General features: G+C 52.4%; 1 protein-coding gene across 7 annotated transcripts in view; it reads left to right on the top strand.

The window, feature by feature from the left end:
- The window catches only part of ARHGAP22 (Rho GTPase activating protein 22), a 179,612-nt gene that overhangs the window by 143,114 nt on the left and 14,967 nt on the right, over positions 1-21,531 (top strand). For 5 of the 7 annotated variants that reach the window (XM_064487949.1, XM_064487952.1, XM_064487948.1 and 2 more), the window contains one exon: positions 4,640-4,816. In XM_064487949.1, the coding sequence (XP_064344019.1) occupies positions 4,640-4,816 (177 nt within the window). The remainder of the gene's footprint in view (positions 1-4,639; positions 4,817-21,531) is intronic. The other 2 variants (XM_064487951.1, XM_064487954.1) reach the window with 1 other exon arrangement.

Raw genomic sequence — 21,531 nt, forward strand, 5'->3', positions numbered from 1 at the left:
GGATAGAGGTCTGGAGGGCAGAAGAGCAGTGAATTTGGAAGTCATCAGCATAGGGACAACAGTTAAAGCCCTGAGACTGGATGAGCTCAATGAGGGAACAGTATGGATTAGTGTGGGGATGAGGGGAGGGAAAAGGCCAGGTGACTCCCCACTGTGCGCTTGGGGCACCCGGTTGCCCAGCTCTGAGATAGGAACACAGGAGGAAGCCGGTGTGATGCAGGTGGTGATGGTTTTCAGACAAGCCATGCTGTGCTTTTGGGAGGGATGTCATACAACTGTAGAATCTTTTTTTTTTTTTTTTTTTTTGCATTCTTTTTTTATTGCAGTATAGTCAGTTTACAATGTTGTGTCAATTTCTGGTGTACAGCATACTGTTTCAGTCACATATATACATACATATGTTTGTTTTCATATTCTTTTTTTAATTTTATTTTATTGAGTTATAGTCAGTTTACAGTGTTTTGTCAATTTCCTGTTTTCATATTCTTTTTCATTGTAGGTTACTGCAAGATACTGAATATAGTTTCCTGTGCTCTACAGTAGAAACTTGTTGTTTATCTATTTTATATACAGTAGTTAGTATCTGCAAATCTTAAACCCCCAGTTTATCCTTTCCCACCCCTTTCCCCCCGGTAACCATAAGTTTCTTTTCTATGTCTGTGAGTCTATTTCTATTTTGTAAATAAGTTCGTCTTTTTTTTTTTTTTTTTTTAGATTCCACATATGAGTGATACATATAGTATTTTTCTTCCTCTTTCTGGCTCACTTCACTTAGAATGACAATCTCTAGGGCCATCCATGTGGCCGCAAAAAGCATTGTTTCATCCTTTTTTCATGGCCAAGTAGTATTCCATTGTATAAATATACCACAACTATTTTACCCAGTCATCTGTCGATGGACATTTAGGTTGTTTCCATGTCTTGGCTATTGTAAACAGTGCTGCTAGGAATGTTGCGGGTGCATGTGTCTTTTCAAATTATATTTTTCTTTGGATATATGCCCAGGACAACTATAGAATCTTAAAGGTCATTTAGCCACATAGGAAATATAGATCTGGTTGCTCTACATCAATGGTTCTCAACTGGGGACAGTTTTGCCTCCTAAGGAACATTTGGCAACATATGGATGGAGACCTTTTCGGTTGTCAAGGGAGGGAGGGAGAGGCTGCTACTGGCATCTAGTGGGTGGCAGCCCGGGATGCCACCCACCATCCTACCACGCATGACAGCCCCCCACCGCCCCAAGGGGGAAATATCTGGCCCAGAACATCGGTGGTGCTGAGGTGGAGAAATTCTGCTCTAGACTGCATTTAATTGAGTGTGATAATAAAAGTGAATATTTAGCGCCTGCTTGTTAGATGCCAGGTGCTAAGCTGAGGGAATAGCTCATTTCATTCTCCCAAAAAGGTAGGCACCTTCATTGTCTTCACCCCACGGGTGTGTGACTGACATTTGGGGAAGTCACGGCACTCCCCCTGGTGGAGCTGAGTGATGGACCCCCGTGGGGCTCTAAGCACCATTCTAGAGGGCCTCAAATGCCTGGGATATGTGGCAGGGTGGGATGGGAACACCGTGGCCACACAAACTCCTTAATAAAAGAAAAGGGGAAGACCGGAGACAGTAACAAGAGACCCCCATTTTTCATGGTGCATGTCTTCCTGAAATATTGCGGTTACGACTTTTTGCCTTAACTAAAGCTAGTACTAATCTTTCCTAAGGAACAGAGGAAAAGGTAGGCATGCACAATTAAATGCTGTAGAATATCCCAGCGTTTGCTGTGATGACCTATTTTATCTTTCTTGTATTCCTCGCCACGAACATAGAGGGAGCTTTACATTGCAAAAAGAGATTGAGTTTATAGTTGAACAAGCTGAATCTTGGCCCCTCTTCTTGTTTGTTGGTGAGCTAAGGGTTTAACTTCTCCAAGCCTCAGTTTCTCCATCTGTAAAATGGGGTCAGTAACACTCCTGCTTCATACAGTGTTTATGAAGACTAAATGTGATGGTGTGTCTTACACAGTGTTTTACATACACTGGGCCCTTAGCCGTGGTCATAGGACTTTCACTTCTGGATAAGATGGAGCAACAGGGACCGATTAATACTCTCACCAAAAACAACCCCCCCCCCAAAAAGACAAATAATATGAAATAATGTTTTGTTATTGAATTATAGTCAGTTTACAGTGTTGCATTGAAATAATGTTTTTCAAGACACTAGATAGACATTAGGCAGGGAAGGACTGTGAACCCCCAAGAGATGGGGGACCCATGAGATGAGCTGTATACAAGTCCTGGCTTTCTGCCTGGGAAAATTTTCAGGCTGTGATGCAGGAAGGGGACCTAGGTGGAGCCCAGTGGATTGACTCCATGAGTTAAAGAAACAGCAATCAAGGAGCAAGGGAGACCAAAGTATCTAAGAGTTTTCAGGGTAGAATACCAAGGAGGAAACAGCTGCTCAGAGAGGAAACTCCCTTGGGAACCTGTCACCCTGTGCATATAAGGGAATTAACCTGAGACTGAGGAAGGAACCACTGGAAAGGGTCAGAAGCAACACCGACCGCTCTAATACAGGGCAGGGAAGAGTGCCTTTTCCCACCTGCCACCCTGGAAAACCTCACGACTCCTGGGCCTTGCATGGAACACACAGAAGGGTTTCCTCTCAGCAGTGGGGACTAGTTAGCTCCATACTGAGAACTCTGTACCCACCTGATAAATCTTAGAAGCAAAATCTATAAGGATAAGACCCTTTCCAAGTAACCTAACTTCATCCCAGAAAAAGGCTTAAATAAATATCTTTAGAGGAATACAAAAATACCCAGCACCTAACCCTTTAAAAATCACAATGTCTGGCACCTAACCAAAAATACCAGGAATACAAAGACTCAGGAAAACATGACCTGTAATGAGGAGAAATAAAAACGATCGATTGAAACCAACCCAGGAGTGACACAGATGTTAGAATTAGCAGACAGAAACATTGAAACAGTTTTTATTCCTGTATCTCTTATGCTCAGAAAGTTAAGTAGAGACATGAAAGATTTTTTTTTAAAGACTTAAACTTCTAGAGCTCAAATCTACAATATACAAGAGAAAAAATACACTGGATAGGATTGATGACAGATTAGACAGAGAAAATGAAAAGACTTGTGACCTCAAAGACACAGCAACAGAAACTGTCTGTGTTAGTTTTCCATTGCTGCTGTAACAGATTACCACAAACTTAGCGGCTTGAACAACACGAATGTATTATCTTATGTTCTGTAGGTCAGAAGTCTGACACAGGTCTCACTGGACTCAAATCAAGGTGCCAGCAGGGCTGAATTCCTTTCCGGAGGCTCTATTAGCTGTGTGACTTCAGACAAGTTCCTTAATCACTCTGTGCTTCAGTTTCCTTGCCCATCAAATGCAAATAGTAACAGTACCCCCCGCAGAGTCCCAGGAGGGCGGCTGTGTCTGTCAGCTTTGTTCACTTGGAAGGGTCACAGACTGCTCCAGAGTTCCCTGGAAGGCAGATACCAGTGCTCAATAAGAACTTACTCCTGTCCCTGGGCTGCAGGCTTTAGCAAGAAGCAGCCTGGGTCTCACCGTTCTTACCCCCTTGGGAACACAGAATTCCCTGGGACTCACCCCACCAGCAGGTGGTCCCAGTTAGGATCTGAGGCTCTGGGACCTTAGCAGTTAATGGTGAGTTACATGTTGTAGGATGGGAAATGGGGCGTAAAAACAAGATTATTCTTGAAAATCCCTTAAACGGACTGTGTTTTCTATCCTTCAGCTCGGTATAAATTGTTCTCTGTCCATTTCAAAGATTAATTCATTTACACATGAAAACGCCAGGACCGCTGGAGCTACCGGAGGGGAAAAGGCAGTTCATCCAAGCTTTTCCCTCTTTCTGCATTTAGATAATGATCCACTATCTAGATGTGAGTGGGGAGGGCAGGCGGAGGGTTCTGGAGTGTTTGCTCCATCCTGATTTAACATCAAGCCTCTGTAACGTTAATACATATGGAGAATCAGGTCTCATCTTCACCCCGGGGGAGGGCAGGCTGTGATGTCAGAGCCCCTGTTAAAGGCACACAGTGACACTGCACTATGTGCTTAAGATGTGCAAAGTTGGGGTGGGGAGGGGTGGGTACAGCTTAGTGGTAAAGTGCATGGTTAGCATGCACAAGGTCCTGGGTTCAATTCTCAGTACTTCCATTTAAAAATTTTTCTAAAATAAATTCACAACTTAAAAAAAAGAAAGACGTGCAAAGATGACTTAAGTAAAACATGTAACAAAGCTTCTCTGGCAGCGTCTGACCTTCTCTGAGCTGGTGTCACACCTAAGTGCTTTTTCCTAATAGTGGCCCGGGATGGTTTTAATTATTTCTGATTTGATACAGAACAATAACAAAGAAGACGAAGGGAGAAAAGAAACCCAAGGGGGCTCAAAAGACAGACGTGTGAGGCGTGAACGTGATGGGGTGCAGATGTAGAACCAAAAAGCATGGCTGTTGCAGGGCGGTTTTGGGGAAACAGCCTTCTCACACCCCCGGGAATAAAAGCCAGCTGGTGTCAGGGCTGGAGAGAGCCCTGTGGGGGAGGCACCCCAGTGTCGCTGAGGTCCCTGCAGTAAGCCTGTTCTCCCTGTCTTGCAGGTGGAGCCGGGGAGAGAGAGAAGGTGCCGGCCAACCCCGAGGCGCTCCTGCTCATGGCCAGCTCCCAGCGGGACATGGAGGACTGGGTGCAGGCCATCCGCCGGGTCATCTGGGCCCCGCTTGGCGGAGGTACTGCCCGTAGCTCGCATGCTCACCCTCTAGAACCCTTGTCTCCAGGTAATCATGCCCCTTCACCCGGCCCCGCGCCTGCCAGACCCCTCTCACTGAGGACCCGCTGGCCGAGCTCTGTGCTTCGTCCGGCAGATGGGCAGTGTCGTCTTCTGCTGCCAGCCCTCAGGAGTCACCCCTCTGTGGACCAAGCAGGTCCTGGCAGGGGAGATCTGGGCCACTTTGCAAAATGCCCTCCTCCAATCAGAGAGTCCTGTGGCTTGTGTGTCCTTGTCTCCCTGCATCCAGACCCACCCTGAACACTGGGCGTGTATGTGGTGGTCTGCACTTAGGCCAGAAGTGGGCACTTGAGGAGTCATAGCAGATGGCTAGGTACCGCATCCTTCCCTCTGTCATGCCTTGTGGCCCCTGCACGGCCCACAAAACCCATTCCCTGTCTCTGACCTGAAAACAAAGTTTGCCATTTACCCACCTCCTCCTTTATTCTGCATTTTTATTAGGTGCCTAAAATGTGCTGAGTAGTATTCCAGGCACTAAGAATTCAGTGGTAAACCAAATAGAGGATGCTCTGCCCTCCCTGCCTCCATTGTCCCGGGGGGACAGACGATAGGCAGGTGACATGTCATGTCCAGTAGGGAGAAAAGCAGCGAGCAAAGAAGAGTAAGTGGGAGGACCGAGGGGATGTTGTATTAGGTGTTGTTCATTAAGCCAACTTAATGGAGTCACCAGGAGAGCCAGGGGAGGCACAGGAAGAGCATACAGGTGGAAGGACCAGCAAGTGCAAAGGCCCTGGGGTAGGAATGGGCCGTGGGAACATGAAGACTCAAAGAAAGGCCAGAGGGCTTGAGGGAGTGAGGATTGGGCGGTGGAGGACCTGAGGCGAGGCATCGGGGACATGGTGGGGATTTCAGATTTTGTTCTAAACTGATGGGGCACCAGGGAGGGCTCTCAGCAGGGGACAGACATGACTTATACTTACAGAAAAGCCCTCTGGCCATCATGTGAGGGGTGGGCCATAGAGAGACAAGAGTGGTCGCAGCAGGATGGGACAGTCATTGGAGAAGGGTGCCGGCCTGGGCAGGCGAGATGTGGAGGAGACAGTAAAGAATGGTCAGCCGTTGTGTGTTCTGAAAGTGGGGCTGCAGGTTTTGCTGATGGGCCAGCCACAGGGCACAAGGAAAAGACAGACGCCACCCAGCTGTGCAGTAGCTGTCTCTGGAGGTCCCTGTCCCTGGGAATTCTTCACAAAAAGAGCTTTTAGAAGGGATCACCATGCTGGCTGGGCTGGGGCCACTAACTCCCTGCCAAGTGTGGAGACAGGGGCCTTCGGGCTGGCCGTCTTCAGACCACACGAGCCAGGACGTCCTCTCTCTCCGTGTATCACAGGAACAGAAGCTCACCTTTGGGGGCTTCATAAATGGTCCCAGGCTGTTAGCCAGGGCCTCCCTGCCTGCTGGTGATTGCAGCACCTTTGACCCACAGCCCCAGTTTAATGGCCTGGGAAAGCCCAAGCCCGCCTGGGAACTTCTGCAGCCTCCGTGGGCTTCCTTTGGTGCAAGATGGTTGAAAGTGAGCCGGTTGTGGAACACAATAGGGTCCAGAGGCAATGCCCATGCAGGTGGACTTGGATTTATGACCGGCGGCACCTTTGAGCGCTGGGGAAAGGAGAACACTGTTATGATCTTGGGTAGGTAGAGACTTTTTAAATGAGTTACAGAAAGTACTAAGGGTTGAGCAATGATATGGAGAAATAAGGATGATTCGGTCTTAGAACAGAAAACAGCAATGAGAACGAATGAACTACAGCTCCACCCAACAGCACACGTGAATCCAAAAAACATGCTGGGAGACTAGGGGAGCCTGAGAACGTGCTGTGGTTCCATTTATGTAAATTAAAAAATAGGGCAGAAGGAAACGGTATTATTTATGGATAGATAATTAGGCAGCAGAGAAGCAGAGAAATGCATACGAGCCAGGAAGGCAGCCGTCGTGACACAGGTGTGCCTTTGCAGTACTGCGCGTGTCTGTATGTAGGTGTTTTAATACTTTCTGAACGTCTGCATGTTTCACTATACAAAAAAAATCAAAAACTGAATGAAACAAGGAAAGAAGGGAAACTAAAGGTCAAAGAAGCTAAGGAGTTTGCCCGTAAGTCAGGAGCAGAGCTGAGAAGTAGAGGCAGCTGTTCTGACCCGAGGCTGTGCTTTGTCGCAGCCCGTGCAGGGCGCTGCCGTATGGCATGTGGTCTCCCTGCGCTGATCCCTGACCCGCACATGTGCCTGCCTGTCTGTCTGTCTCTGTCTCTCTGTCTCTCCCTGTGCTTGCTCAGAAGGGGGACCGTTTGCAGAATCCCACCTGGAACCCAGATTGCCCCTCCACCAGTACCCCCCATCCTCCCTGGCCCAGCACTTATCAGACTTCTCAGCCTGTGCGCCCAAGAATTCACAAGAATTGCATCAGGAACCGCCATCAAAGGCGCTTATCTCCCTTCCACCAGAAGTACAGAGGAAACACAGAGATCCCAGGGGTTAGCGGTGGCAGACATGTCTGGACAAGTGTGGGCACTGGCAGGGGGGCTCCGTCAGCCTCTGAGGTTTCCTGGCAAAGCTCTTATTAGCCTGGGTTCCCCTGGAAAGGAGGCTTAGAGGATCAGCCCTTCTTTTGCTGTTTAATAACGGAGCCTGTGAGCCCTTTCAGGCATGTTCGTTCTGGCAGACAGCGGCCACCTCTGACAGGCACACGTGGGCAGCGTGCCTGCTGCAGTCAGCAGACAGCCCGGCCTGTGGGTCAGGGGAGCTGGTTACTGCTGATGGCCTGCCCGAGGGTGGCCTGGATGGAGTGCCTCTTGTCTGGGCATTCATTCATTTATTCAAGCAGCCAGTCATTCACTCAAGGATGTGTTCTAGGGGCTGGAGACACAGCAGTGAGTAGGACGGACAAGGTCCATGCTCTCTTGGAATGTGCATTCTAGTAAAGGAGACAGACAACAAACAAGGCAAGGAAGCCCCTCGTAGGTGGGATGGTGGAGGGCACAGTGGAGACCGATGAGGTGGGGAGGGCAAGCAGAAGTGATGGGGGGGTCGTTCAGTGACCTTTGAGTAAAGGAGATGAAAAGGTGAATTACACATATATCTGGGCAGAGTGTCAGAGGCAGAGGCCTGGGTGTCCATGCTGGAAGAGCAGCAAGGAGGCCAGTGTGGCTGGAGCAGAGTCTGTGACAGGGGAGAGAGGAGGTGATAGGGTGATCAGTCAGGATGGCCTGGTTACAGTGATGACTCTGGCTTTCCCTCTGAGCGAGGTGGTGCCATTGGTGGGTGTTGAATAGAGCAGTGAAAGAGCCTGACGCAGGTTCCAACGGGATCCCTCTGGCTTCCATGTTGAGAATGGATGACAGAAGGAAGGACAGAAACAGGGAGACCAGTTAGGAGCTCATGACACAATCATTCAGGTGAGAGGTCATGGTGGCTTGGCTCAGGATGACACTGGTGATTGAACTGAGTTATCTGGAGAGAGCCAGCAAGCCCTTGAAGGTGGGTCTTATGTATATAGGAAGGTGCTTAACAAACCCAGTTGTGTTGAAGAATTAATGTATTTTGTATTTTAATGTATTTTGAAGGTGCGATCAATAGTATTTCCCTACTGGAATGGGTGAAAGGTGAGAGAATGAGAGAAGTCAAGGTAATTTCAAGACATTTTGATCTAAGCCACCTGGAAGGATGGATTAGCCATTAGCTGAGATGTCAAAGAACAGAGGATGTGCAGAGGAAGACAGAGAGAGAGTTCACTTTGGGACTTAGTCTGGGTATGTGTTAGAGGCTCAAGTGTAGATATCAAGTAGGCAGTTTGACATTTAAGCCTAGAGATCAGGAGAGAGGACTGGGTTTGAGAGAGAATTTGGGAGCCACATAGATGGGGCTTGAAGCCATGCAGCTGGGTGGGCACGAGGAGGGGCAGCAGAGGACCCAAGCTGAGCCTGGAGCTGCTCCCAGGTAAGAAGTCAGGGAGCAGAGGAGGAACCAGCAGAGGGGCTTGAGGAGAGCTGGGAGCGAGTGGGGTCCCTGAGCCAAGTGAAAAGACAGCATCAGAGGAAGAAGTGTCTATGCACTGCTGTTAGGTCAACCAGGAGAGAACGGATGGTGAGCACAGTTCATTGGTGACTTGGACAAGGGTGGTTTTGGTGCAGTCCTGGGGATAAAGCCTGTTAATAGTGGGTACCAGAATGGATAAGAGGAGGGGATTTAGAGTGTGAGCCTAGCCAACTCGTTCAAGAAGTTTGCTGTAAAGGGAAAGAGAAAAATGGGACAGTTGCTGGAGGGGGGAGTCAGGTAGAGAGAGTTTTGTTTATTTTTTTAAGTTAGAAGACAAAACAACAATGATGGTGCAGGTGAGGGAGAGAAGAATTGCTGGAGCACCAGTATCTCTTGTGGATATAGATGCAAAATTCCTCAACAAAATACTAACAAGTTGAATCCAGCAATATATAAAAGGATTGTACACCATCACCAAATGAGATTTATCCCAGGAATGCAAGGATGGTTTAACATCAGAGAAGCAATTAATGTGATACATCAATAGAATAAAGAACAAAAAAAACCACATGATCATCTCAATCAACTCAGAAAAGGCATTGGATAATCTCCAGCACCCTTTCATGATAAAAACACTCAACAGTCTAGAGACGGAAAGGAATTTTCTCAACGCACTAAAGGACATCTACAAAAAACCTGCAGATAACATCATGCTTAACAGAGAAAGACTGGATGCTTTCCAGCAACAAGATAAGGATTCTCGCTTTCGCCACTGATAGTCAATGTTGTACTAGACATTATAGCCCAGAGCAATTAGGCAAGAAAATGAAATAAAATGCATCCAGATTGGAAAGGAAGAAACAAATAATAATACCTCTATTTGCGGATGATGTGATCTCATTTGTAGAAAATCTTAAGGAATCCACTAGAAACCTATTGGATCTAATTTAAAAAACCTCAGCAAGATTGCAAGATACAAGGTCCATATACACAAATCAACTGTATTTCTATACAGTAGCACTGAGCAAACTGAAAATGAAATTAAGAAGACTTCATTTACAGTAGGATCCAAAAGAACAAACTACTTGGGAATTAACTTAACAAAAGAAGTACAAAACGTAATACTCTGGAAATGACAAAACATTGTTGAAAGAAATTAAACACCCAAATAAATGGAAAGACATCCCACATTCATGGATCAGAAGACTCATACTGTGAAAAGGGCCCCACTCCCCAGTGGCTCTCTGGACTTCAGTGCCCAGCTCCTGGAACGTGGCCCCCAGGGGTGCTGTTGGGTAGCACCTCTAACCGGCTCTCTATGAAAGAGGAGAGAAGGGAGTCACCAGGGACGCCCAGCGTCTGGTGGATGCTCATGAGTGAGTCCTTGCTGTCTCTGGTTATCTGGAGAGAGCCAGCAAACCCTTGAAGGTAGGTCTTATGTACCTTGGAAAGTGCTTAACAAAGCCAGTTGTGTTGAAGTGTGAGAACAGACAGAGTGAGCACAAGTTTTGGCATCAGGCTGTGGTCTGGGTGTGCTCTGGCTCTGCCCCTTGCTTGCTGTGTGACCCTAGCCATGCCACTTACCCTCTCTGTGTCTCTGTTTGCCAAAGGGGAATAAGAATCTCTTCTTTGCAGGGTTGTCATGAGAAACAAGAGAAAACAGATGCAAAGTGCTCAGCACCCTTAGTACTAAATAGTTCTTATTCATCCAACAAACGCAGAGCATCTTCAACATGCAGGCAGGACAGAGGGAGGAACGGAGATCAGACAGAGTTTCTGTTCTACTCCCGAGACAGACGGTAACGGGGAGAGACAGACAGTAACAGGGCAAGTACATCTCGTGGCAGAGAGTCGTTCTCATTGGAACCACTTAGAGGAAGGCTTATAAAGAGAGACCACTGGATGCCCCCAGCAGAGCTTCCAATACACTAGAATCTGCCTTTCTAACACGTTCCCAGGTGATGCTGATGCTCATGCTACTGGTCTGGGGCCCACATTTTGAGCACTGCTGTGTTAGAAAGCGGCGAGTGCTACTGAAAGAAAAAGAAAAAATCGAGCCGTTTAAAAGACAGTGGTGAGGGTGGGCCTCATGAGAGAGTGACACTCAAACCAAGATTTGAAGAAGGGGAGAAACTGAGCCAGGAGGATGTTTGATGAAAATGTGCCAGACCTAGGCAGCAGTTCCGGCAGAAGCAGAGAGCCTCTGATGGGGTCTTGAACCAGCGCAGAGGCTGGTGGGCCGGGGGAGTGGGGAGGGGGTGAAGGATGCTGATGGAGCCTGATCACAGAGGAAGGACATAATCTGACACTGAGTCAAAAGGACCGCTCTGACTGCTGACTGGAGAGGGACGCCAGGAAGCAGGGGACCTATTGCCGTAATTCAGGCAAAGAGACAAGGGTGCTTACCCTATGGTGGGTGTGGTGAATGTGAGCAGATTTCAAATCTATTTTGAAAGTAGAATGCACCAGATCTCCTGGATGTGGGTGTGAGAGAAAGAGGGTGGTGAAGGTGGACTTCCAGGGGTTTAAGTGGCCAGAAAGACAGTCGTCATTAACCTAGAGGGAAAGACAGCGTAGAGCAGTTTGGGAGGACGCAGCAAAATTACAGCTCCATTTGGGCACATGAGTTTGAGATGCCTGTTAGCCATTATACCCATGGGCACCTGGAGTGGGCAGTTGGATGCAGGAGTCTGGGGGCCGGGGTTAGCCCTCAATAACTCAGAGCTTGGTAACTCTCCCACCCACACAGCGGGCTCTGCCGAGCAAAGCCCAGAAGCTGTTTGTCCCAACCTTACAGGCAGCAGCACAGAGAAACATTCCTGCCCTAAGTTGCTCAGAAATCATGGGGATGAATGCAGCTCCCAGAGGCCACAGGGCAGGACACTTGACATGGAGAAAATCCAGCCTCGGGACAACTTGGAGGGACACAAAGCAACCCTGTTAATCCAGATGGTCGTGGTCATTACCGGCTGGAATGACATCTCCAAACGGAAGCCCTCAAGGCACAATCAGATTCAGGATGAAAGGTCACTGGCCCCAGCCCAGGCTGGCAGTGGTGGAGCCTGCGATCCTAGTGGACCACTTAGCCCCAGCACTGCTTACTCTATATCCCAGCCCTTCTGGGGGAATCAAAAAGAGAGAGTTTTATTTCCATTTCCTCTGAATGTGAACCCACCAGGCCAGGGGGCCTGGGTCTTTCCTGGTGGCCTTTCCAAAAGAGGAGAGACAGGACTGTTGCTGATCTGGGCTGGGGTTCACTGAGCCAGCAGAAGGGGTACTTGAGCCCGGTTCTGGTGCCCTTGGCCTGTTCTAGTGGGCTCTGAGGGTCTGCATACCAGGTAGAGGAGGAATTTCCCCCACAGACCTTGGACCCCATCCAGCCCACGCTCACAGTGGCCAGATCTGTCCCCTTCTGGGTGCAGGGATCAGCTCAGCGCACCCTTGGGCCTCTTTCTCTTCAGCCCTCAAGGCTCCTCCCCTGCAGTGAGTGCCCCAGGAGCCTGTGAGCTTGGACCCCAGGGCAGGGGAAACAGCCCCCAGCCACAGGCCCCACTGACAGGTGGCCAGGGAGCCCGGGGCCGTTTACCGAGAGAAGGGAGGTGGAGGAGCAGTTGCCTTATCTTGGGAGAGCCTGGCAAGCCAGCCAGGATGGCTGGCAGGGGGCTGCCCGCCACTGCTTCCTGTGAAACTCAGGGTGCTCACCACTCGACCAACTGCCTTTTACCCACCTTGCTGGGTCACTCAGTCCGCCTCCCTCCCAGCAGCTGTGGTGGGAAGGCGCCGGCGGGTTGGCCTGCCTGGCTTTGTGTGTGCTCAGATCTCAGGGCTAGAACAGAGCTTGTAGTGACTATTGCTAGGATGAGGCCAGGGGAGGGCATGGGCCAGGGACACTGAATGAAGTCTCGGTGACCCCCAGGCACAAGCGGAGAAGTTGGGCCGAGGTAGCCACTCTTTCTAGGACAGCTAATGTTTATTCAGCGTGTCCCAGTGCCCGGCTCCGCAGGCCGGCCGACCCTCACAATAGCCCTATGAAATCAGTCTCGCTATAGCCCCTTTTACAGGGGAGGAGACTGGGCAGCAAGGGGGCTCAAGTCATCTGTCCAGGTCCCAAAGGAAGCCAGTGTTCTAACCCAGGGCTGCTGGAGCTCAGAGCCCTGGTGCTGGATGCCGGTTCTGGAGAACAGGATGCCAAGAGCCCTCCGGCTGCCCCATGGTCGGGTCCTCTGACTCTCAGCTTCTTCCCTTGGTCCTCCACATCAATCTGAAGAAAGAGGAAGGGCTCTCAGGCTTGCTGCGTGCTACTCTTGACAAAGGTTTGTTGTATCAAAATTATCTTGTAGAGGGACATAGAGGCCCAGAGAGGTTCAGCAAGTTGCCAACAGTACACAGCAGGGTTGGGAGCAGGGACAGCATTGCCTCTAGGGTGAGCCCATCCAAGGATGCCCTGTTGTCAGGCACCATAACCTCTGGATCTGTGATGCCTTAATAGTTGGGGGGAGGGGGGAAGGAGGCAAGACTGAGGCTGGAGGTAGTTCCCAAGGTCCTGGACCCAGCCCAGAAATGAGAGCCACATAAGCTCAAAAGGTCACCTGTCACCAGGTGCTCATGTGAGAGGACAGATCCTTAGCCTCTCAGCTCTCTGGCCCTGCCCCAAGAGAACAGTTTCATGACTATCTTTGCCCACCCATCTGAGGCCCCCCCACCTCAGGCTCCATGGCTAAAAAGACCCCCACAAGGCGGCTTCGGTGTTGACCTGGCTGGGGTTTAACCTAGAGCTCATTATGGCAGTGGCCGTTAGAGTCCAGAACCTTCTAAATGGGGACAGCTGCAGACCTCTGTCCATCTGGGTAATCTGGGGAGGTGGGGGGGACTGAGGGGATTCCTGAGAGCCTATTGGCCAGTCTAATTCTATGACCATACAGGTGGGGGAACCGAGGCTCAACAGGAGAAGGCAAGTCAGCACCAGAGCCTGTCTGCCTTCCTGGGAGGGCTCCACCTCCCCTGGAGCAGGTGCTTCCTCTGAGCCCCTGAAACCTTCTCTTTAACATGGACAGAGCTGATCAGATCCCCGGGGCTGTGGGCCGCGGGAGCCTCAGGCTTTTCTAGCAGGTTTAGGGCAGGGCATTCCTTGACTTATGGTTCTGCTGGCACCATGACCGGCCCTTCCCACCTTCATGTTTACCTGAACTCTGGGAGGCGAGAACCCTGAGCCCCTCCCCACATTCCTAGCACTTGGGAGAGCTTCTGCCCCCACCCCCACAGCAGCCCCAGGACCCAGATTAGGGAGCCTCACTGACCTGGGGCATACAGTTTAAGGGGGCACCAAAAAACTCAGTAATCAAGATAAATGTTTTATTGGAATTTTTTTAAATGAAGATGAATACAGAAACACCTATTGTGTTAGTTCCTGTTGCTACTCTAACAGATTCACATATTTAGCAGCTTAAAACAGCACGAGTTTATTCGCTCACCGTTCTAGAAGTCAGAACTGAGATTTTATTATTCTAAGATGGTGGTGTCGGAAGGGCTGGTTCCTTCTGCGGGCTCCAGGGGAGAACGCATTCTTTGCCTCTTCCTCCTTCTAGAAGCTGCCCACGTTCTTTGGTTGTGGCCTCATCAGTCCAGTGTCTGCTTCCCTCTTGACATTGCCTCCTCTTCTGTGGTCAAATTTCCCTTTGCCTCCATCTTTTAAGGCCCACTGGGATAGTCTAGGATAATCTGCCCTCAATTTAATCACATCCACAAAGTCCCTTTTGCTTGGTGAGATAACAGAGTCACGGGTTCTAGGGGATTACGACATGGATGTCTTTGGAGGGGGGCCTTATCTAGCCTGCCACGTCCATAATAAACAAAATATCAAACTTTTAAATCAAGACAGGACCTGTGGGTGGGATTAGGGCAAGGCAAATGAGGCACTCACTCCCAAAGTCTGTGCAAGTACAGGGTCAGATCCTGTCTTGATTTGAAATGTTGATATTTTTGTTCATTATGCATCTTTTTGCATTAATTTCTATTTTTTTAATATTGCAAAAATATTTATCTTGATTACTGAAAATTTTGGCACCCCTCCTCCTTTAATTTTGCAACTGTAGTGCAAAATTCACTTGCCTCACTTGAGTCCAGGCCCTGATTAGTAAGAGCAAACATAGTGACCCTGCCCTGCACACTCGGCTTTCAGATGAGTCCCACCACCCCATCCAGACCAAGGGCTCTCTAAAGCCCCTCCCTTACAAAGTTCTGCCTACAGACCCCTTGGGGACCTCCATCCTTCCTTCTGGTGATGCATGGCTCCAGCTCTGCTTCTCTCTTCACCCGCCCTCCTAGTGAATGCCTGAGGCGATGCACCCATCTGGGTCCTCACACTTTGCACGCTCTGGAAGTGTGGGACTGTGGGCTTTTTTTCACTGGGACAGAATCTTACTCTGGGAATAACATAGGCTTTACAGAGAAGCTAATATAGGTTTGAATTGAAGCTGTCACTTACTAGTTCCGTGGCCTTAGGAAAATTATGTAACCTCTCTGAGCTTCAGCTGTCTCATCTGTAAAATGGGGACATTAATGCTCGCACTGCTCAGGGCTGCAGAAGACAGGAATGTTCAGTCCTAAGCACCCTCCCTGGCACCGAGAGTGCGCTGGCCCCCAGCCGGGCAGAGAGCTGGAGCCCTGAACGCCAGCTCCGCGCGCGGCCCGCAGCCCAGCTGTAGATCAACCCAGACGAGTCACCTGACCTCCCTGAGCCTCCACTGCCTCCACCTGGAACACCTGCTTCCCATTCTGCGGGTAGCGGAAGCTCCTAAAGCGAGTCCTTGACCAGCAAGAAGAGGCGGGTCATTGGGAGTTGATGGTATTCTTAGGGTGCCTGTAACATCGCGCGTTAGGAACAAGGGGGTCGGAGGTCTGAAACGGGAGAGCCACGGGGGCCACCTCCAGACGCCGCATTCCAGGAACTCGCGGGTCCCGGGCCCTCCCTCCCGCGCTCGCTCCGGGGTCCGGGCCCGGGGCGGGCGGGCGGGCGGGCGGCGGGCAAGACGCTACCTGCGCGCGTGCCGGGCATTCCTGCCGCCGCCGTGCCGCCGCGCCCGGGCGCGCCATGGGCCTGATGCCGGCCGCGCGGGCCTCCTCCGGGTGCCGCGCCTGCCCGCGGCCGCCCTGCCGCCTGCCCGCCTGCTGCGTGCCCGCCGCCCCAGGTAGCGCGGGAGGGGGGCGGGCGCCCCGCGAAGCCGCGCCGGAGCGGTGTCCCGGGCCCGAGAGCGCGCTCGAGCCCGGGGCCCGCGCACGCTGGGCGAGGACCGCGCTGCGCCGGCCAATCGCGGGGCGCCCGGGGGTTGCCGGGCGATCAGCCGCCAGACCGGTCGCCGGACTCGGGGAGCGGGTGCGCGTATTGAGGGGAAGGGGCAGAGCCGGGACGCCTCCTCCTGACTCCCGCGGGGTGGGTGGGCATCCCACGTGCAAGGATGAAGAACCCAGGCTTTAGGGGCGCCGGAACTTGCAGAGGATCACCCCCCCACACACACACACCCCGCCTCCTCCGCCACTGCTGAGGGGACCAGGCAGGATGCCAGCTCTGGGTTAAGGACTCCAAGCCCAGTGCTCAGCCCTTTTTGACTCTTTGGGCCTCAGGAGGGCCCCGTGCCTGGGTTGGGGCTGGCTAACACCAGAAGGGTAGGGATTCCTTCTTCTCTGAGCAGGACCCCCACCTCCCACCCCTCAATGTTTGCCTCTCGCTGTATGTCTCTCTCCTGGGCCGATTTCAGCCTGTTGGTTGGTGAGGCTTGGGCACAGCCCAGCCAATTGGTTACAGCTGTGGAGGAGAGCTCTGCGGTACCGAGAGGAGGGCGGCGCATGTCGGCACAAGCTCGGGGGTGATGGACAGCGGATTCACAAACCGCGGGGTGGATGCAGGGAGGATGGCAAGTGCCCTGGGGAGAGGAGTAGAGCACAGGCGGGGCTTACCCAAAGTGTGACCCTCTGGAGAGAATTTAGGAATTATTTTACTCATGTATCTCTTTTCTGACTGTGTGCCCCTTCCCCCAACCGGAGAGGGCCCTAGTATGGCCAGAGCAGGCCTGAGGTCTCCTCTCAGGGTTCAGCTCCAAGAGGGAATCCCAGCTGCCTCCCTTTTCTGCTGGGGTCTGGGGGCAGGTAGAGCCGTGGCCCAGCCCTCCTGGTACCAGCTTCTTCGTGCCTGGTGCCGTAGGCTCTCCTGCAGCTGCACACAGCCCTGTGAAGTGGCAGACACCGAGGCTCAGAGAGGTTGAGGACTGTGTCCAAGGTCACCCAGGACAGGGATCTGAGTCAGCTGAGTGCAGGGCCTGAGCCTTCCTGCCCCTGCCTGGGATCCTGGGGAGAGGGGAGTAAGGGCCGGGCTTGCCAGGGAGTAGCTGGCAGGGGAGGAGGCCCGGGCTCTGAGCCTGCCAGCAGGTCTACCCAGAGGAAAGGCAGCCTCTGCCAGTTTCCTCTCTGGTGGCAGAGCCAGTGCTCTGTGGAGAGCGTGGGCTGGGACCTCGAGGAACCCACATGCTGGCTGGGTTTCCAGGGATCTGACAAACCTACTGGAACTGGTTCTTGGCAAGTCTTCCCCTCTGAGACGTGCCAGGGGGCCTGAGGAAGTTCAGTGCGGCCGTTCCAGGCCCTGCCAGGCTCTGCCCGAGAGACCCTGGCAAGGGGAGTGGTGGGCCAGGCCCCTGGCTGAGGATGGCCAGGCCTGTAGCCTGAGCGCAGGGGGCCTGCAGCGGGAGGAAACTGGGAGGGAGGCCCCGGGAGGCTGAGCTGGGACAAGGCTTTCCCACAGGGCTCCCAGAGCATCTCTGCTCCAAGGGTGCTGAGGGCGCGGCTTGCACCTGGAATCGAAGAAGGTCTGAAGAAGACTCCACAAAGCCGTGTAGGGAATGTGGAGTCAGTCCTGGGCCTCGTGGTGCCTGGGGGCAGGGCCCCAGGCAGCTGCTAAAGACAGGTGTGATCACTTCCCTGGTGTAGATGGAGAGACTGAGGCCCAGGAGAGCGATCACTCCACTCCTCGATGGCTTAGCCAGGATGTGCACCCAGACCAGTGCAGGTGCAGACTCGGCCTTCGTCCTTGACCGTCGCCCTCCCCCTGTGTCCCCACCTCAATCTTAGCCCAGTGTTCTCACCAGGCTTAGTGCTGGAGGGCCTCTGGGGCAGTCATCATTTCCCAGAGCCCCTGAGCCATGGATGGGGTCGGTGCCCACCAGGACCCATGGTCGTTGCCAGGGCAGGGGGCTGCTGTGTTCTCAGCCTCTTCAGCCATGCTCTGTCACACCCACTCTCCAACCCCTGGGGTCCCTTCAGACCCTCCCAACCCAGGTCTGCCTTGTGGTCTCTGCTCATGTGCCCCTTCCAGCCCCCCACCTGCCCGCTTGCCCATCTCCTTCTCATTCTTAGACCCCAGTTCCCATGTCACCTCCTCCTCAAAATCGCCTCTGCTCAGAAGCCCCCAGGGCCCTGTGGACTTGTGTTTCCTGTTCAAGGGCTGGGAGAATGGTCTGCAAGGCTGCACAGGGGGAAGGCAGTGGCTGAGCGGAGCTTGGGAGAGGGCTTCAGACATGTGGGAGCTGCCTGGCTGCAGGCGCCGCATGGAGAGCCGGGCTGACCTTGCAGCAGCTGCCCTCTGCCTGGCCCGGGCTCTGCGCCCCAGAAGCTGGTGGAGGGAGGTGGGGACAGGACCGGCCTGCCTGCCAAGTTTGGGTTTTATCCTGGGTGGAGAGGAGGGAGGCAGCAAAGGGTTTTCAGCAGAGGAACTCGTGGTAAGATTTACATGTTTCTAGCTCTCTGGGCATCTCTGAAACCCACTAAACTTTAGAACTCAGGGTGGGGCACAGACATGGAGGGATGGAGGGATGGATGGACGGATGGATGGACAGGCAGATGGCAGTAGTCCTAGGGACAGCAGATGGGAGAGCAGGAAAGGCTAGGGCCAAGAGGAGGCTGGATGGAATTACCCAGACTTTGTGGATCTCTAGAGAGGATTTTAGGATTCCTTTCCTCAGTGTCCCTCTTCCCTGACTGTGGCCTTCAGTCACCTGTGAGCTGAGGGTGGGGAGCTGAGTGCGTGAACTCAGGACCCCAGACTGTCTTGGTCTGTGTGTTCCCCCTTCTTCACTCAGTGTCCTTTGACCTCTGCTCCAAGCCCAGCATCAGCTCGGGACTGGGGAGAGGGAAGTGGTTCCCAGCAAGAAACCAGGCAGAGGCAAGTGTCTTCACTGTGACCATCTGTGACCGATCAATTGATCAATTGATAGGTAAGAGCCAGCCAGGAAGAGAGCCTGGGAGCCCATGGTCGTGCTGAAAGAAGAATCTGGGACAGCTCACGTAGGAGGGGACATCTGAGCTGTTCCCAAGGGCTAATAAGAAGTTGGCGCAGACTGAAAAGGGAAGAGGCTCCTGTGTGCGGGCCGGGCAGCAGGAAAGCAGACGTACTCAGGAGGCTCCCGTAGTGGGCAAAGAGGAAGTGAAAGGATGCCTGAGCGAGGAGGGAGGTGCAGGCACCGAGGATGCAGGGCCCGGCTGGCTCCTTCCCCTCCTGGGCAGTTCCCCTTGTATGTTCTCTGCACTTGCGCGGTCCTGGCAGATGCCTCTGGTCATGACAGGCCCTGCTTCCCACTTCTCCCTTCTGTGGGTCAGGACCCCTCTCCTTCATCCTGTCCCAGTGCCCTTGCAGGAAGTCTGTGCCTTGGAGGTAGAGGCAAAAGAGGTGAGTACCTGGCAAGGCCACGCGAGTGGAGTGTGGACGGGGTGTGAGGCAATAGGGAATGGTGGAGAATTAGCAAAAGCAAGGGCTGTCGGAAGGGCACAGGTGCCACTGAACTCTGCCTGTGTTACCCTTTGGGAATTCGGGCCTGGTGCCGCCAGGTCTATGGATTCTTTCAAGAGGAGCTGGGAAGCCAGGTTTGGATAGGAAATCTCTTGATTTTAAATAACAAATTTTAAAATGTTTCAAACATCATTACACGTAAACACGTGCATCGTGGACCCCTGTGGCTCATTGCTGGGTGTAAGTGATTGAGCCCTGAGCGAGGTGAGAAGGACCCGTGGCTCTGTGTCCCCTGAAAAGCCCAGGCCACTCTCAGGCTGGGTAGAGCGGCCAGGACGCTGGTAGCAGCGGGCCCTCGGACAGGCTTCTCTGAGTGGCCCCAGGCAGCCCGCACGCCAGTCTCTCGGCAACATCGGCCCCTGTGCCCAAGGCCGATGACTGGCCTGTCAGTCCCCACCTCAGCGGGCAGGGGCGGCTGGGCGCTCCCACCAGGCCCCAGGGGGCGGACAGTTTCCTTTCTTGTCAGTGTCCAGCCTCTGCTTACCTCTGCCTGTCACCCACGTGAGCACATCCTCGGGGGCTACTGATGAAGAAGGGCAGGAGGAAGATGGGATGCGAAGCTGGTGGGTGGAGAGCATTGCATGGGTATCTGTGCTCCCACCTGGGTGGAGAGCAGCAGTGTGTTCTTGAACATTCTCTGCTCCTGGAGCCGCCAGACTGCTGGAGTTGGAACCTTGACCCTGAGTGAACTTGGGCCCATTCTGAAGCCCACTGCCTCTCAGTGTGTTCCTCTGAAACGTGAGAATGATGATGGCGACGATAAGAGTAAAGGCCACGTTCCCTGAGTTACCCAGCTGTGCGCGGCTGGCATGGATGGCTTTGTGTCAAATGCCTGGAACAGCACCTGACGCCGCATGTGCCGTGTCTCGGCCATTTCAGCACACTGTCCTCATGCACCCGCACACGTGCACACACAAGTCCACACACACGTGTGCATGTATGCCCACACGCACGCATGCACACATTTCTCCCCAAAGCGCCTGTGTGTCACTGGGTGCCTTCCACATGGGCATGTTTTGTAAAAAGGGGAAGTCTCATCCCCCAGGTTCTGTACACTCTGCCTTTGGGTAGAGCAGGATGAGAAGGAGCATTTACTGAGTCCTCCTTTGTGCCACGCACGGTCTTAGGAACAACTGATGTATCTCAAAAGAGCCATTGTATGCGGGACGCTAAGTAGCGCCCAGAGTCCTGCCACCCTCTCACCCAGCTGGTTCACCACCCAGGTCTCGGGAAGCCACCGGTCTGGGCTGCGTCCCTCTGGGACGGCAACTGCCTGGACGGGATGGAGCTTTAATGTCATGCCCTGGCACACTCCACAGCCGCCCTGTGGGAAGGTCTCCACATTGGGGGCCTCCCCAAATCCTTGGAGAGCTTAGAGCTGGGAAAAGTCTGTTTCGCCTGTCTCTCACTGTGAGATGGAGAGCTTCATGGATCTCAACTCCTTTCACTCTTTGCCTAGGCTGCCAGGAACCTCTTTGCTCAGTTGTATATTTAGTTGTCACAGGTTTTCTGAGTCAGAACTTCCTCTACCTTCTTGCTGTCTCCCTCTGTCCCTCATTTGCTTTCTGGTCCTGTATTAAATGTTTTGGATGTTTTGCTTCCAGGTTTTTTTTTTTTTTTCCTGTGGCAAATGTTATTGAACTGTAGCAGACAGAAAGGTGTACAAATCATAAGTGTACAGTTTAACGATTGTTCTCAAAGTTAGCAGAACTGGGTGGGCAGTGCCCAGGTCCAGAATCTGAGCATTACCAGCACCCCGAAGCCCCTTGGGCTCCTTCTAGTCACTGATCCACCAGGGTAACCAGGTCCTGACCCGGTTTTGCCCTTTACATAAATGGAGTCGTGCAGTGCGTCCTCTGGGTCTGGCTTCTGCTCACGATGATTTTTTTTTAATTTTGAAAAAT

The sequence above is a fragment of the Camelus dromedarius genome, chromosome 8 (genome assembly GCF_036321535.1).
Source record: "Camelus dromedarius isolate mCamDro1 chromosome 8, mCamDro1.pat, whole genome shotgun sequence".
Lineage (NCBI taxonomy): Eukaryota > Metazoa > Chordata > Mammalia > Artiodactyla > Camelidae > Camelus > Camelus dromedarius.